This window comes from Astatotilapia calliptera, chromosome 22 (assembly GCF_900246225.1).
Source record: "Astatotilapia calliptera chromosome 22, fAstCal1.2, whole genome shotgun sequence".
NCBI lineage: Eukaryota > Metazoa > Chordata > Actinopteri > Cichliformes > Cichlidae > Astatotilapia > Astatotilapia calliptera.
The window spans coordinates 6,980,341-6,995,909 of NC_039322.1; the positions used below are offsets into that span (position 1 = coordinate 6,980,341).

The 15,569-nt window shown below is 42.5% G+C and overlaps 1 protein-coding gene across 2 annotated transcripts; it reads left to right on the top strand.

The window, feature by feature from the left end:
- Positions 1–872: 872 nt before the first annotated feature.
- klhl43 (kelch-like family member 43) lies at positions 873–15,173 on the top strand. Of its 2 annotated transcripts, XM_026156367.1 has the most exons (8): positions 873–1,082; positions 8,091–8,222; positions 8,310–8,630; positions 9,010–9,158; positions 10,638–10,984; positions 11,734–12,033; positions 12,233–12,408; positions 12,724–15,173. In XM_026156367.1, exons 3-8 carry the CDS (start codon positions 8,317–8,319, stop codon positions 13,517–13,519), a joined length of 2,082 nt encoding a protein of 693 aa, XP_026012152.1. In that variant the 5' UTR covers positions 873–1,082; positions 8,091–8,222; positions 8,310–8,316; the 3' UTR covers positions 13,520–15,173. The 2 variants fall into 2 exon arrangements, with proteins under 2 accessions (XP_026012152.1, XP_026012151.1); XM_026156366.1 differs by having other exon boundaries at positions 8,091–8,630.
- Positions 15,174–15,569: the final 396 nt, after the last annotated feature.

Genomic DNA, 15,569 nt, shown 5'->3' on the forward strand with positions numbered 1-15,569 from the left:
CATATACTGTAGCGTCTCCAGGAGCTTGTGTAAAAAGTCACAAATGTCTTCCACGTTAAATGTATTGGTATCACTGACTATGCGATAACTTGGAGCTGGATGTTTTCCTCAGAGTTATGTCATAAGATTCATTCCTAAAACTAGAGTGTTGGTTGACTTACAGTTAATTTATTCTTTTATACAAAGGAAAGCTACTTTCAGCTACCTCCTTATTCACAAAGGGTCACCACAGCAGTTAGCTTCACATGTTTGATTTGGCAGATTTTTTTTTTTTTTTACACCAGTTGCCCTCCTGACATACGCCAAGAGGATATGTGTCTTTTCTTGGGATCAAACCAGGAGTCATTTGCTTGCTATGTGATATGTGAACCACTGCATTATCCAAGCATCTCATCAGGAATCACAAACCTGTAGCTGTCTGGTTTGTTTGGATTTGAATTGCTGATATTTATTGAGTGCATGTTTACGTGAGACAACACAGGTGATATTTTTATATGATGTCAATTCTGTGCATGACTCCAGTTGTCAGTTTTTGTTGCATTTAAATTCCAGGCACATTTATTACTATCCACTAAACACTAGACAACTTAATGTTTGCAGTAATCATAAAATAACTATTGAGCCATGCTAACCCTGTTTGCTGGTGTGAAAAAGCTGAGCAACAAACTAACAAAGAAAACAGACACACAAGAGAGAAGCCAAGTTTAACACCTGACACCCTGAGGTCCCAAAGGAGGGAGGGTGGTGAGAAGAGAGCAGGCCTGTTATGGATTCTATTCTAGGAGGGGAGGGGTGATGAGGGGGTGCCTGTATTTGGAAATGGAGGTGGATGCTGGAGAAGGGAAACGAAAGAGGAGGGTCTGAGGGGGGGTTGAATCATACGTTACAGCTTTGTTGGGGACCCTGATACTGACACACAAACAGTCACATACACACACACACAGCACTGCTGCAGATGGACAGAGGACAGAGGGACGGAGCTAAGAGGAACCTGTGAGTGAACAACCACCCAGAACAAAGAAAGACGGTGAAAGAAGACGAAAAGGAAGAGAAGAAGAGCAAGAGCGAGGCCAGAGAAAGAGGTAAAATACATTTAATTTCAATGCTTAACAGCATGTTGAGGAGATTTTATTAAAGTGAAATAAAAACAAAACACATATGAAATTATCTCAATATGAAATTATGCTATTATCATAAAAACTAGAATTTATTCTAATCTTTATATTTAACTGTTGAGTGGAAACAATGTGAAGAAGCTGCTGCTGGAATATTACTGTACCGCAGGGGGTGTTAGAGCACACACACACACACACGCCTGTAGTGCTGGTCAGCTTCTATAAATACCCGTATGAGATAAGCAGAGGAATGCAGCCACATGTGAAAGGTGATAGAAGCCGGGAGCTGCTGTTGTGTCGTGTGGATTTATGCTGCACAGGTACAGGTGACATAAACGCAGTATAGCACAAAGTATAGCACACAGTTATTATGGGTTATTATTACTGTCACAGTATGTGAGCCTGTAGTTGGTTGTGGAGCCCAAGCATGAAAACAGCATGAGCCCACCTGTCTCTGTAGCTCAGGTAAGACCTCAGCAGCTTTGAATCTTTTCTCTATTGACTAATTTCTTTATTTAACGATGAATGTTATAAATGCAACCATTTCTACATCGAGCTGATCGCTTTTTCTTGAGACTCTTGGTTTAAAAAGTTTGATTGGATTTTCCAGCACGGGCAAATTTGTGATCAAGATTTCAAACAAAGTGAAACAAACAGAAGATTCTAGCTTGTAAGAAGAAGAACAAACGTGTGAAATTCTCACATCAATATTTATAATTCGCACATGAGAGCTGAAGGCTGTGAGAGACCAGATAAATAGGTTTACCCGGCAACAAATGAGGCAGAATTTACACACAGACACTGTAGATGTCTGTATAAAGGTGTTGTTTATGTGTAATCCAGATTAGGGATATCCTCTCCACGCACACTATGGAGAAGACTGTGTGTGACGGTTGTTCCCAAACAATTCAGGTATGAATCAGATGGCTTTCTATTTCTGTCCGTGGAAACAATATCAACGACCAGTTTTAACTCTGTAAATAACTCCGATGTTTCAGACTATAGCAAGCAGCTGATCGGTGAAATTGCTCTAAAATCAGTCACTTCCTGCTGAGCATCAAACAGCAAATAATCAGAGCATTTATATATGAATTATATAAGTTATTAATTCAAAATTATACTTTAATAAATGAAAGTTTGCTGACTTAAGCTGCTCTTTATGCCAGAGAGAATAATTGTGTGTGTTCACTGTGGATGTGAGGAGTGCTGCTGCTCCTCCTCATCGACAGGTGCTCTCCGTCTCCTAAACCTCCCACACTGTGATCCAGTCACAAAGGGCAGCAGATAAATTCACACTTAATACATAGTTGTTGTTTTTTTTAAATTGGCACATTAGAGTTTTTTTCCCCTCTCATAAGTAGTTTTTCACTCCTGAATCACTGCTGATTGAAAACACATCTCTAATCAAGTTTAAAAACAACAAAAAGGAACAATAAACACACTCGGAAAATCAGAATCTGTAGACTGCGCTTGTGTTGTGCAGCTCTTACACGTTTAACTGAAAAGACGCTGCTCGTTTTCTGCAGAGTGACAATTATTGGACAAAATTTGTGCTTCTTTGAGAAGTGCGACACACTCAGAGCAGCTTCACAGGAGCACAGAGCTCAAGGTTTAAAAATAAAATTTCAGAGCTGAAGCTGGACCTCCAGTGCTTAGATTACCAGCCTCCTCCTTGTATTTCACAGTAAAATAGTTCCTATTTCTTCAGGTGAAAAAGCACGTGTGGCAACAGCAAATTAATACAGTTAAAAAGTGTTTTCAACATCATTTAAGATGTATTTTTCTTTTCCACCAGACACAAACAAACATCTATTAGACTGCAGAGAAGAAACTGTGAGGCTCATTACAGCTCCATAACTTCAATAATCAAATTCAAAGAAAAGCAGAGCTGAAGCTGAAATGGGCAACAATGTTAAAAATGTTTATGTTTGTAAATAAGAAAATAATCAGCCCACAGATGGATCATGTGATCACTGGCAGCGATTCAAACTGAACTCTATTTGTGTTCGGCTGCATGTTTACATTAATAACTTTCAGAGTAATCTATTACACATATGGGCTGATCCGCTTTAGTCCAGAGCTTTTATTTAACCACAGGAGGCAGGATCTTCTCACAGTTTTTGTGATAACACCTGAACTCAAACTGATTAATGCTCAATCTTGTTGTTTTGAAAGAGGTATATTTGTTGTTGTTGGTGGTTGGAGCTGGGGGTGGAGGTCTGGTTCCCAGTATGGTGGATGACGGAGCAGCTGCTCACACCTCTAACCTTGGTCCCAGATATTTGTGACAGCTGACCCACACAGAGCAAAGATTATTTTCACAGCACTGAATCACTTCGTTAGCAAGTTTGTCTGAAATCTTGATTTTAAAGATGTTACATGTTAAAGGAAATGATAGATGGATTTATTTATGTTTAAACTACGAGAGCACAGCGTCAGCTAGTGGCTTTTTTTTATTCCAGATGCATTTATATGAAAGAGAGTGGGCTTATTAATATTTGTGACAGGCCACATTTAGTAAATTACACTTGTAAAACATGCATTTAAGTAATGCTTCAACATTTAAGCTAGGCTACTTTCAGCTGCTTCCTCTTTCAAAGGCGTCACCACAGAGGATTTGGCTGATTTTCCTTTCCTGATTCAACCTCAAAGGGATTTGTGTATCCTCCATGGACTGAAGTGGGGATCTTTCATATGATAGACAAATGTATAAATAACTACACTGTGTTTAACTTTTGAAAGGGAATGAAATTCAGTAGCCTGCAGAGACTGAAGCTACTCTTCTAAACTAGTTAGGTTAAAATACCGGTGGACGTTTTTTCCCTTTAGGATTTAGGATGTAGGCTTTGTCTTATGAGGAAGAACAAAAACTGTCCGGTGTTCAACCATGAGCATAAAATTGTGTAAACCAAGAAAAAGGTGCTTAATCAGATTTAGCTAAATAGCAGGCGTTGATTAGCCTGAATGTGATAAAAAAAAAACTGCAGTTCCTCTTACGGCCACTTGAGGCTTGCTCCTAAACTGAGTCCCCATAAACCTCCAGGTTAAAACATCCAGCTTCACAGCAGGAATAAACCTGCTTACAGTTTTCTGTGGATAGTTTCTCTCTGAGGGGCGTGGCCACCTTCACTGACAGCTGTTGGGACGCAGTAACCAGCTGTTGCATTGTCACCTTTGCTAATTAGAATTAATGAACCATGGTATGCTATAAGACAGACTTTCCTTGTGTTAACTGACAAAACCTGAAATCCCAGCTGGAGTTAACAGGTATGACGGTGCTTATCAGCTCTCCCTGTTAGGCTTCCATTATCACATGATCATAATAATAAAATGGTGATAAAAATCATTAAAATGCATAGTCGTTGCAAAAAGAGATTAAGTCACAGAAAATGGTTAAATCTGGTGATTTATCGCACTGAGCGGTAAAATAAACATTTTATTGTTTATTTATGTTATGGCAGAGTGCGCCCTCAGTGCTGCTGTTTATATCTGAGACTTAGAGCTCTGATAAGGAGACGTGGAAATCGCTTTAGTTTGCCAGCAGATACAGAAGTAGGTATTCCTGGTGTGTGTTCTGTGCTCTGGCAGCTGCAGCAGTGTGAAAGAGACTCGCACTCAGTTTGGGTTTAATCAATATTCCGATTACCAGCTTGAAGAATCTGTATTGCACTTACATCATGCTTTAAATAAAAGAATTAGTGAATACCTGGGTCTGTCAGACGATTTTAAACTGTGAACATAACCTGCTCTTGACCAGGTTCTGTGTTCAGCATATGTTACTGCTGTGATTTAGCCAGGCACAAAGACACTGAAAACTCTGACTTTAAGCTTGAAATAGCCCGCTGAGCCACTAATCTCACTTCATCGTGCACCCCTTGGGGCCTCTGTGCCATGTTTATGCGATTTTTATGGGACTGAAAAAGAAATTCTTACTTTATTTGAAATTTCTATAAGTAAAAGTTTGCATATCTTTTAAGATCAGGCTGTAAATTTTCAATTTTCTACATTTACGTTTGGTTTTGTCTTCATATCTCTGCTGATGCTTCATGTTTTAATGGCTCTGCGTTGCTGTTACCATCAAACTGAAGGGGAGCGGCCAAGGTCACAGTCACAGAAACCCTGTATAGACTCACAGATCCGAAAGTCTGTGGAGTGATTTCACTCTTCTTCTTCTGATGTATGAGGTTATACAGCAGCTTAGCAGTCGGCTAAACGCTACTGTTTCAACTGTTTCAGGAGGGATTGCAACACTCCAAGTGACCATTTGTAACTCTGAGCTCCTCCTCTTCATATGACACCAACAACAGCTGCTGCTCCGTCCTGTACTATCCCATCTCCCACCATTGCCCGTCCTTATGTGGAGCCCAAAGGCGCTATTTAAGGGAGGAGGGTGGAAAGAGCGGTGAATCACGTCTGTGGTCTCGGTGGTTTCACTGCAGTTATGTTTGAGTTGTGGGTGTAGGAATACTTTTTCCACGAGGCTAGAAGTTAACCGAGCCGTCTTTTTGATGAGCTGAGAGGTTTGACAGCATCAGATTACAGATACAGTAACACTGGTGGTCGCATCAGAGGATGTTGTTAACGATTTAGATCAGCCACATTCTGCAGCAAAGGAAGCATGAGAAACATAACGGAGGCAGAGAGACAACATCATTAATTTACACCATCTAAAAAAGCTTAAATCACATTAATAACATGTTAGAAATAAGCTCATATATTTTAACATATTAAACCTTACTACGTCCAGTCGTTGTGCAAGCACACGTTCATAAGTTTTGCAGATTATTTTGCTAAGAGAGCAACAGTTACACCAAAAATGACAAATTCTGCTTCTTAATGCTTTAATGGTTTATCCCTCCTGAAATCTACACTTGTGCCCAGTTCTTCACTAAACAAAGGAAATGCGGACTTACTGAACATGTTCTGGAATGACAACAAGGGCAAAGCTGCTATTTCCAAGGCTGTGTGGTTTTATAACTGGCAGAGCTCGTTATCAACAAACTGTGAGCCAAGAACAAAGATCACCGTCTCTGTTTATCGCTGCATGTCCACAACACTTTAAAACTCTGCAAACAGAGCAGGGAGGCCTCTGCGTTTGTGTCACTAACATTTATAACCGTGTCATCGTGACCTTCGCTCATTCACTGCATCGCGCACGAGTGCAGCAGCTGATGTAGAAAATAGCTGCATATAAAGCACAAAGCAGACACGCCGAGTTTCAGATGAGGAGTTTTTATCAAAAGATTTGAAATTTGTTGTTTGTCCTGCATCGTCAGAGAAGGATGTGTTTGTCAGTGTGAACCAAACAGTGCCACACAAAGACAAAAGACACAAACAGACAGATTCTTTGCAGTAAAGATTGCTAATATTTTCTTTTATAGCTTTTTCTCCCAATGGATGTTCATACTACACCAACGTTATTAAGTAATAGATAAATGATTAAATGATGTAAAAGTTCCTGGGTTTTGGTTTTTTTTTTTACTATCTACAGTAGAAATAATCAGTTCTCATTTCACATTTATTTCTTACAATTTTGGCCCAAAGCTCCGTGCAGATACATTTTTTGTTTTACCAGAGCAGCTTTTCTTTATCGTGCAGAAAAACTGAGATGTGCTGTTGATATTGCACTTCTTATTCTTATATTATTCTCAGAGATTAAATGTGCAGTCAAACTTCTTTACACTGACAGAAAGGGGAGAGTCCGGCCCACGATGTAAAATGAGTTTGTCATCCCTGATTTAAGATATATAACCAACCAAACCAGAATAAGTAGAATCCGAAAGCTTTCAGTGAAAATTGTTTGTAAACAATATCCCAGACCAGTTGCACAAATACATTTATGCATATAATATACAAGATGTTACTGTTTTCAGCTGAAAAGACAAGACGACACCCTCCATCCTTCATGCACAACTGAACCTATATGCTTTCAGCATATGCAGGACGTCCCCTATGCAACATTTCTACTCTTTGTTTATTTCAGACACCCTCTAACATCCATGTATCGCCTCCTCTCGGTCACCTCACTGCTCTGGCAGTTTGTAGAGCTCGACTCATTGCGAGCGTGACTAAGATTCCCCGGTCGCTTTGTGAGTGAAATACGGAGCGTGTGATGTGCAACAGTGGGCCACTATAAACCGCAAACACCGCCCCGAGCCGAGCCTCAGGACACATGCAGCTGTCATTCACAGCTACAGACGTGGAGTTTGTCCTCGGGCGAGCCTCTGCGGGATTTGGAAAAGGTTCTGATGATCAGTCGGTGTTTGTTGTGTTGTGTCAGAGTACTGGTCATCTGTCAGTAGGCGGGGAGTGATTCTGAAGTCACCATAATACAGAGACTTTTGAAAAGCTCTTGGATTTTGTGATACTGTAAACAGAAAATGTAAGAAGTGGATCCAAAGTGCTTCGTCAATATGTACAAAATATAAAAACTGCGATGTTAAACAAAATTTCAGCAATAATGAAAAAAATGTATGAGAATAAAATACTGGAAATACCAGATAACAATAACTATAAAGGAAACTGGGATGATGTAACAGGACTGTTTACACCAGAGAGGGAAATCACATCATGAAGCTTCAAGCTGAGTCACCATTTTAAAACTAGATGTGAAGACTGAGGGGTGGATTTGATTGGTTGTTAGTGAATGAGTGTATCCCAGGTGATCATCCATTCTGACTCTGATAATGACCATAATCCAAAAGCTGATCGGCAAAGTGTTTGCCGAGGTAGTGAGGGAGGGACCTGAGGGCTGTTTTCCTTGCTAAGCAAATTGAGGCCTGGTCAGCACTTGAATTTGAGAGCACCTGGGAAGAGCAGCTCCTGTAAACCTGTGGTCAGCTGTGGCCCAGGAGGCAAAGTTGGTCATTGACCAACTGGACGGTTGTTGGGTCGGTCATCAGCTCCCCCAGGCTGAACATCAAAGTACTTGGACAAGTTGGTGAACTCCAAATTTCTGCTTCTGTTTTCTTCCAGGTGCTGTGTGCTGTGTTAGAGTGAAACCACCAACCTACCCAGCTATCAACACTGATCCAAGGCTGCTTCACTGAACACTTATTTTCCCCTAAAGAAGATCAAACCAACTCGTTTGTACATTTTATTGTAAAAGTAAGTTACTCAGTGGGTGAATTTAATAAACTCAGTCATTAAAGTAAAGATCGACTAAAACAAAGAAAAAAAACACATCGCCCACAGTCCAACGATGCCTCCCAAGAAGAAGGCCTCCCGTCCGAAGAAGGCTGCCGTGGAAACCATCTCTCAGGTCGCCATGGAGGCTGTTTCAGCCACCTTGAAAGTGGAGAACCGTGGCGACGGTGTTGTGGTGATGGAGAGCGGGGTGAAGAAGATTGAGCAGATGGCAGCTCTGGACATCGCTCAGCTGAACAGCCTCAACCTACCCCTGCCGCCGCCCGTCATCAAGCCCGGAGAGAGAGGCCTCGGCCTGGGCAGCGAGCTCACGCGACCCCTGCACGGCAACGCCCTGCTGGAGGAGCTCAGCAAGATGCGCCAGGAGAAGTTAGTTTGATGCTGACTGCTGCATCACACTGTAAAACACTTTCAGTTAGTGATAGAGTAATATATGTTTTTGTGCAATAATTTAAGTTTACAGGCTGCTGAGGCACACAAGGGTAATTTCAAGATTCAGGCAGAATTTCATCAATACAATTTCAAGGAACTGAAAAACTTTTATTGGCACTTTACAGTACGCGCCAAAACAGCATGATACAATATAACCTTCTTAGGCTACAGCTATGATTGAGTGCATTGCAAAACCCACACATTTAATGAATCTTTCAATTAAACACATCAGTAATTCAGTTATGGAACGATACAACCTGGGAAAATGACCAGTTTAGAGTTTTATTAGAGCTTTCTTCTTCTTTGTTCCTCCCAGGTTCCTGACTGATCTGGAGTTGGCTTGTAAGACAAAAGCCTTTGATGTCCACAAACTGGTGATCTCCTCAGTCAGTCAGTACTTCAGGGAGATTCTGGCCAAAGACCCCAGCATGAAGCGCCTCGAGCTCCCCTCCCTTTCGCCTCTTGGTAGGTTCAATTCATGTTAAGACAAAGCTTAGATTCTTACATGTAACCTTCAAATAAAGCTTACAACATAAGTCAAACTCCTTTGGCCACAGACTTCATGCACCTCATGACGGTTACCAGGCCAAATGTACAGCTTCTTCCTCCAAGTTTGTTACAATGGCCAATCACAGCATCTCTTATACCGATGCTACAGCAATAACATCTTAAAAAAAGAGAGTGCGTGTTAATAGTTTTCTGTCTTTTAGATGTTTTTGTTGAATCATGTCGTGCTGCAGACTATTTAGGCAGATACCTTACACAGCCATTACTTCAGTGTCTCGATGACATTAAGGCTTGGATGTCTGTTAACTTTTTAAAATTCAATGATAAAAAGACAGAGGTGATGGTTTTTGGTAGCTCCACTGAGACCCCCAATGTGTATGTAGATTCCCTGGCACAGTATGTTGAGCCAACTGTCACAAACCTGGGGGTCAAAGTGGACTGTGATCTGAAGTTTGATAATCAAATTAAGGCAGTGGTAAAATCTAGCTTCTTTCACCTCAGGCAGCTGGCAAAAATAAAGCCAATTCTTTCACGGCAGCACTTTGAGACAGTGATCCACGCCTTTGTTAGCACTCGGCTGGATTACTGTAATGCACTTTATATTGGGGTCAGTGCATTATATATTAGTCATCTACAGAGGGTGCAAAATGCCGCAGCTCGTCTTTTAACAGGCACTCGAAAGTTTGAGCACATTTCCCCTGTTTTAGCTTCACTTCACTGGCTGCCCATTTCTTTTAGGATTCATTTTAAAATTCTTTTATTTACTTTTAAAGCTCTCCATGGCCTAGCTCCATCTTATCTCTCTGAGCTGCTACAGCCTTATACACCCACCCGCTCTCTCAGGTCAGCTGATCAGCTGCTCCTGAAGATACCCAGGACTGGGCGTAAACTTAGAGGAGATCGTGCTTTTGCTGTAGCAGCTCCCAAACTGTGGAACAAGCTTCCTTTAGAGATTAGACAGGCCACTTCTTTACCTGTTTTTAAGTCACTCTTGAAAACCCACCTCTTTACCCTGGCCTTTGACACCACGTGAGATGTTGGTTTTTTATTTTAGTTGTTTTTAGGTGATTCGATGCTGTTTTATCTTGTTTTTGTTTTAACATAGGGCTGTTTTAATTTTATGTTTTAATTTTATGTTTTATGTGTTTTATTTATTTATTTTGCTGTTTTCTGTTATTCTATTGTTTTAACTTATTTTCTGTACAGCACTTTGTTCCTGTGCTGGGTATTTTAAAGTGCTTTATAAATAAAATTGGATTGGATTTACATCCTATGAAGCAGAAAAAAATCAGTTTTTTCAAGTATAAATGGCAATAAAATGTTAAAATAAAACAGTTAAATAAAACAGTTATCCATTGCTCCTACCGATGCATGACACTCCTTATCTAAACAACTTTCTTAAGTTCTTCAGTTTATGTGGTGACTCCCCATCTGCAGGTCTGGCCAATGTCATCACCTTCGCCTACCTGGGTCGCGTCCACATGTCCCTGTACACCATCAGCTGCACCGTGTCCGCCGCCGCCACCCTGCAGATCCCGCAGCTCCTCAAGATGTGCGTGGACTTCCTGCTGGCCGAGCTCAACGTGCAGACCTGTGTCTACATCTGGAACATCGCCGCCGCCTACGCCCTCCTGCCTGTGTGCGACGCCGCCCGCCGCTTTGTGCTAGAGAACTTTGTGCAGTTTGCAGAGACACCGCTCTTCAACCAGCTGACCCTGGAGCAGATCTCGGCCTTCCTGCAGGACGACTCACTGCTGCTGCCTTCAGAGGTCACCGCCTTCAAGGTCAGAGGTCAAACATCGTGTTTATTTGTTAATAAAACATCGTTCCAGCACCTCCGGCCGAATTAATCACAGCTGCGGTTTAATCTTAAGTTTATTTTAATCCAAATTCTACTAAAATGCTTCTTACTGTGAATTTGGGGGAAAATAATATCAACTTCTCAGGTGAGAAGTAGTGCCGGCTCTTCTAGGAGGCGACTCCTGACACTTGCAGTGTTAACATGCTGACCCTCTGGGACTTCCTTCTATTTTCATCCAGGACTAAAAACAGGCCCCAGACCAGCTGTTGAGAACCCAGCACAGACCCATCAATCCAAACCAGTCAGCTGCAGGTCGGCTGTGAGCATAAGGCCCCAAGTATAACTCCTTGCCTGTTTATTAATATTCAGCCGCATTACAAACTTAAATAGACAAACAGCTGAGAAGAAGTGATTTTATTTATAAACTGGACCATATGTGAGTCTGTGAATATCTCAGTAGATACATTAAACTGGTACCATCTCCGGACTGGTTTAGTAGCACAACAAATTACACATACTGAATCCAAACGGTGAGTTATTATCACAAATCATATTAATTAAACCTAAATCATAAGTGCCAAAACAAGACATTTTAAAACTTTTTCATGACAAACAGAAATCAGGAGATGTGGGTTTCCTGAAAAACTATGGCCGCCGCAGGACTGGAAAATGAGAGAGTTTATGCTAAATCTTTAAATCTCTCATATCCAGTGATGTCATCTCCTCCTCCAGCTCGCCATGAAGTGGCTCGACTTTGACGCCTCCCGTCAGGTTCACGCCGGAGAGCTTCTGTCGCAAGTTCGCTTTGAGACCATCCCGGCCAGCGAGCTGGTGAGCCAGATCCAGCCTGTGCCGCGCATGATGCAGGACCCCCAGTGTCACCGCCTGCTGGTGGACGCCATGAACTACCACCTCCTGCCCTACCAGCAAAACACCCTGCAGTCCCGACGCACGCGGGTCCGCGCCGGGCATCAGACTCTGCTCATCGTCGGAGGGCGTCCGTCTCTCACCGAGAGAGCTCTGAGCCGAGAGGTCGGTGCTAAAAATGTGTGACTATACTGAATAGAAATAGAACAGAAATATCCTTTATTGTCCCTCAATGGGGAAATATGAGTGAGAGGACATGTAGTTTGATCCTGGGGCTGAGATGGACTTATTTGCTAGTTTTGTACTCTTTATATTCAGTTAAAACTAATAAAATGCCAAACTGACCTTTGACCTTGGCATTTAGGTGCTGTGGAGGGACCCTCGTGACGGAGGAGCCACCTGGCGTCACCTCACCCAGCTGCCAGCAAAGAGCTTCAACCAGTGCGTGGCTGTGATGGATGGTTTTCTGTATGTGGCGGGAGGAGAGGACCAGAACGACGCCCGAAACCAGGCGAAACACGCCGTCAGCACCCTCAGCAGGTGGGAGCAGGAACAACCAGCAGGACGCTCTCAGATATCTGACTGTAGTGAAGCTCACAAGGGGGTTAATGCTGCTCTTTGATTATATCATGGTGACTTTGATAGAAGATCACGTCTCAGAAAATATTAAAGCAATAAAAAGAATATTACCTCAGAACATCTGGAAAAACATTTATAACCAATACATCAACAGGACCTTGAGATCAGTAACCCGTCCCTGCTACTTTGGTTTTACCTAATCAGATATATTAGAGCCCCACTTTTCCCTGAACGAGCCTTTAACTGACTCTCTCCTCATCCATTTCCCTACATCAGATATGACCCTCGCTTCAACACCTGGCTCCACCTGGCCAGCATGCGTCAGCGCCGCACACACTTCTCCCTGGCTGCCAGCGGCGGTCGACTGTTCGCCATTGGCGGGCGCAACGTGGAAGGTCTCCTGGCCACCAGCGAGAGCTACCTGCCCTCCTCCAACACCTGGCAGATGCGTGCCCCCATGGAGATGCCCCGCTGCTGCCACGCCAGCGCCACTCTGCCCTCCGGAGACATCCTGGTGACCGGTGGCTACATCAACTGCGCCTACTCCCGCTCTGTGGCGTGCTACAACGTGGAGACCGACACCTGGTCCGAGAAGCCTCCCATGGAGACGCCCCGCGGCTGGCACTGCTCCGCCACCGTTGGAGGGAAGGTGTACGTGGTGGGAGGAAGCCAGCTGGGGCCCGGTGGAGAGCGGGTGGATGTGCTGTCAATGGAGGTCTACTCTCCTGAGAGTGGATCATGGAGCCGGGCCGCCCCGCTGCCTCTTGGTGTGAGCACTGCAGGTCTGTCCTCGCTGGCAGAAAAGCTGTACCTGCTGGGCGGCTGGAATGAAGCGGAGAAACGCTACAAGGCTGCCGTGCAGAAATACGACCCGGCCACAGACAGCTGGTCTATGGCCGAGGATCTTCCCGAGCCCACGGTTGGAGTCTCCTGTTGCACCCTGACGCTCCCGCATCGCCAAACACCGCGCCGGCAGCACCGCAACACCCCGGGCAACGAAGACCAGCAGCAGGTCGCCAAGAACCGAAGTAGAGAGAGCAGCATGTCTTCATCACAGAGCACCACCGCATAGGAACACCGAGGAGGAGAGAGACCAGAGGGGAGCAGAGGGGGTCAACCTCAGGACAACATCTGGATCATGTCTGATGTCTTTTCTGAAAAGTTTAGTAAACGTCACAATTTAAGAACAAAACAGATAAACTTAAAGGTACATGTTGTAAATTTCTACATTTTAAAAAAGTTCCAAACCTTTTTGAAAAATGATCTAAAGTTCTGAAAAGCTGCTATGACTTTATGTCCAAAGCATCTGTGTTCTGTGTGTAAGAGGCAAACTAGGGCCGGGCCAGATTTTTGTGTAATAACACGATGTGCTGCAGCAAGTCAGCGTAGCTTAACCAGCCACTAATTTAATAAATTTAAAGGTATTTACTGTGGCTGTCAGGAAAAAGGCAAAGCCTGTCGAGGAAATAGGGGTAGATCAAAAGAAAGATCAAAAGTAAAACATCTCAATTAAAATCTCAACAAACATCAGTAGAGTGCTGCCCCCTGCTGGTGACAGGTTTAATTAAAGGGTAATTACAAAAAATACCTTTAAACTGCCGCAAGTGCTGAGTAAATGACAAAATAAATGTAAACATCTGAGAAAACATTTACTCAAACACTCAAATGTGAATGTAGACATGGTAAAGTCACACTTATCATGCATATTAAGTTCATATTAACAGAAGTGAGCATACTCAGCAAACATTATTAAAACAGCTATGGTGACATTGCTTTCAGGTACGACAGAGGCCACAGACCGTCGAGGAGTTAAATACACGTGTCTTTGTTTTTTTGTTTTTTATATAATGACGTCTGATCGACAGTCGCACATCTTCCCCATGTTCACACACTGGTGCTCCCACAGTTTGAGCCATCACCATTCATCTGCATGTCAACTTATATCTGATCTGATTAAGGTGAACTAAAAGTGTCTCTGCACCGACGTCAGCGTTTCCTGTGATGGACGTTCAGTAAGAAATGGGCTCCAGAGTGTTTCACTTCGTTCAAATCGACAATCTGACTGAAGATTTAAACATTTAAACTTGCAATTATAGGCAGCTAACATGAAAACATGCAATATCCAGTACAAGTGACAGGGCATGTATGTAAGAATAAGAAGATGAAATACTTTATTTATCCAAAAAGTAGTGAAATACAAACAAAACACAACAAAAGATAAGATCACGGGCTCAGACGCTATAATCTATTTTATTGTTTTAAAAATTGTAAGCTGATTGATTTGAAACTCAGGTTCAAAGTTCCAGTCTTGTATTTGTCCAATTTAACGTCTTCAAAGACACATTTCTGTCCACGTGCGTGTGTCCTCCATTTTTATGAAGTTAGAATCTGAGCCTTACTGATGATGCAAACAACCACAGCACCCGAGCTGTTTTAAAAAGAATAAATAGGAGACTGCATGGTCCAAAGGAGGTTTAAGGTGGATTGGAAACAGAAAAGGTAACGGATGGATGGGAAGGTGGAGCCGGTGGAGGAAGAGAGGCGACAGGTGGATGATGAAGGACGGATAGATGGAAAAAAGGTTATCTGTGTCTGGGGTGGTTTGATCAAACGTCGCTGTGAATCCGCAGGTTGTGCACCAAGATGTTTCTAAGCCAGCGCGTGGCTGTCAAAACAAGTGTGAATGTGTGTGTGAGTGTGAGAGAGTGATGGCAGGAGTGTGTGTCTGCTACAGCGAGAGAAAAAAAACTGACAAAAACTGCAAAAAATATGACGATTTATCATCAGGAAACTTGAAATACTCAAGATCAACTCAAGAAAACCAGCAACAAACGATTATGTAGTCAAGGATTTATTTATTTAATATTTAATTTTAAGTAGTGTAGCTTAAACGTAACAAAAAAGACAAAAAATATGCAGATGCAGTGCCTGGAAAAATATATAAAAAAAATAAAAAAGGTTAAGCAACTTGGCTTCAACACTAAATAATTAAGTTTCCCCAAAACATAAAAAAAAAGCATAAAAACCTGAATAAAAGGATAAAAATATACAAATAAAGAATTAAGTGGTGTCACGGCTCACCTGTTTTAACTGAAACTAAGACAAAGTGCAGAACCAGTGAG

What these genes read in the sequence shown, in the direction of transcription:
- klhl43 (XM_026156366.1), top strand. Translation starts at nt 8,317, where the DNA reads ATGCCTCCCAAGAAGAAGGCCTCCCGTCCGAAGAAGGCTGCCGTGGAA. An exon ending in AGCAAGATGCGCCAGGAGAA is followed by an intron (nt 8,631 to 9,009) that starts GTTAGTTTGATG and finishes TGTTCCTCCCAG; the next exon opens with GTTCCTGACTGATCTGGAGT. An exon ending in GCCGTCAGCACCCTCAGCAG is followed by an intron (nt 12,409 to 12,723) that starts GTGGGAGCAGGA and finishes TCCCTACATCAG; the next exon opens with ATATGACCCTCGCTTCAACA.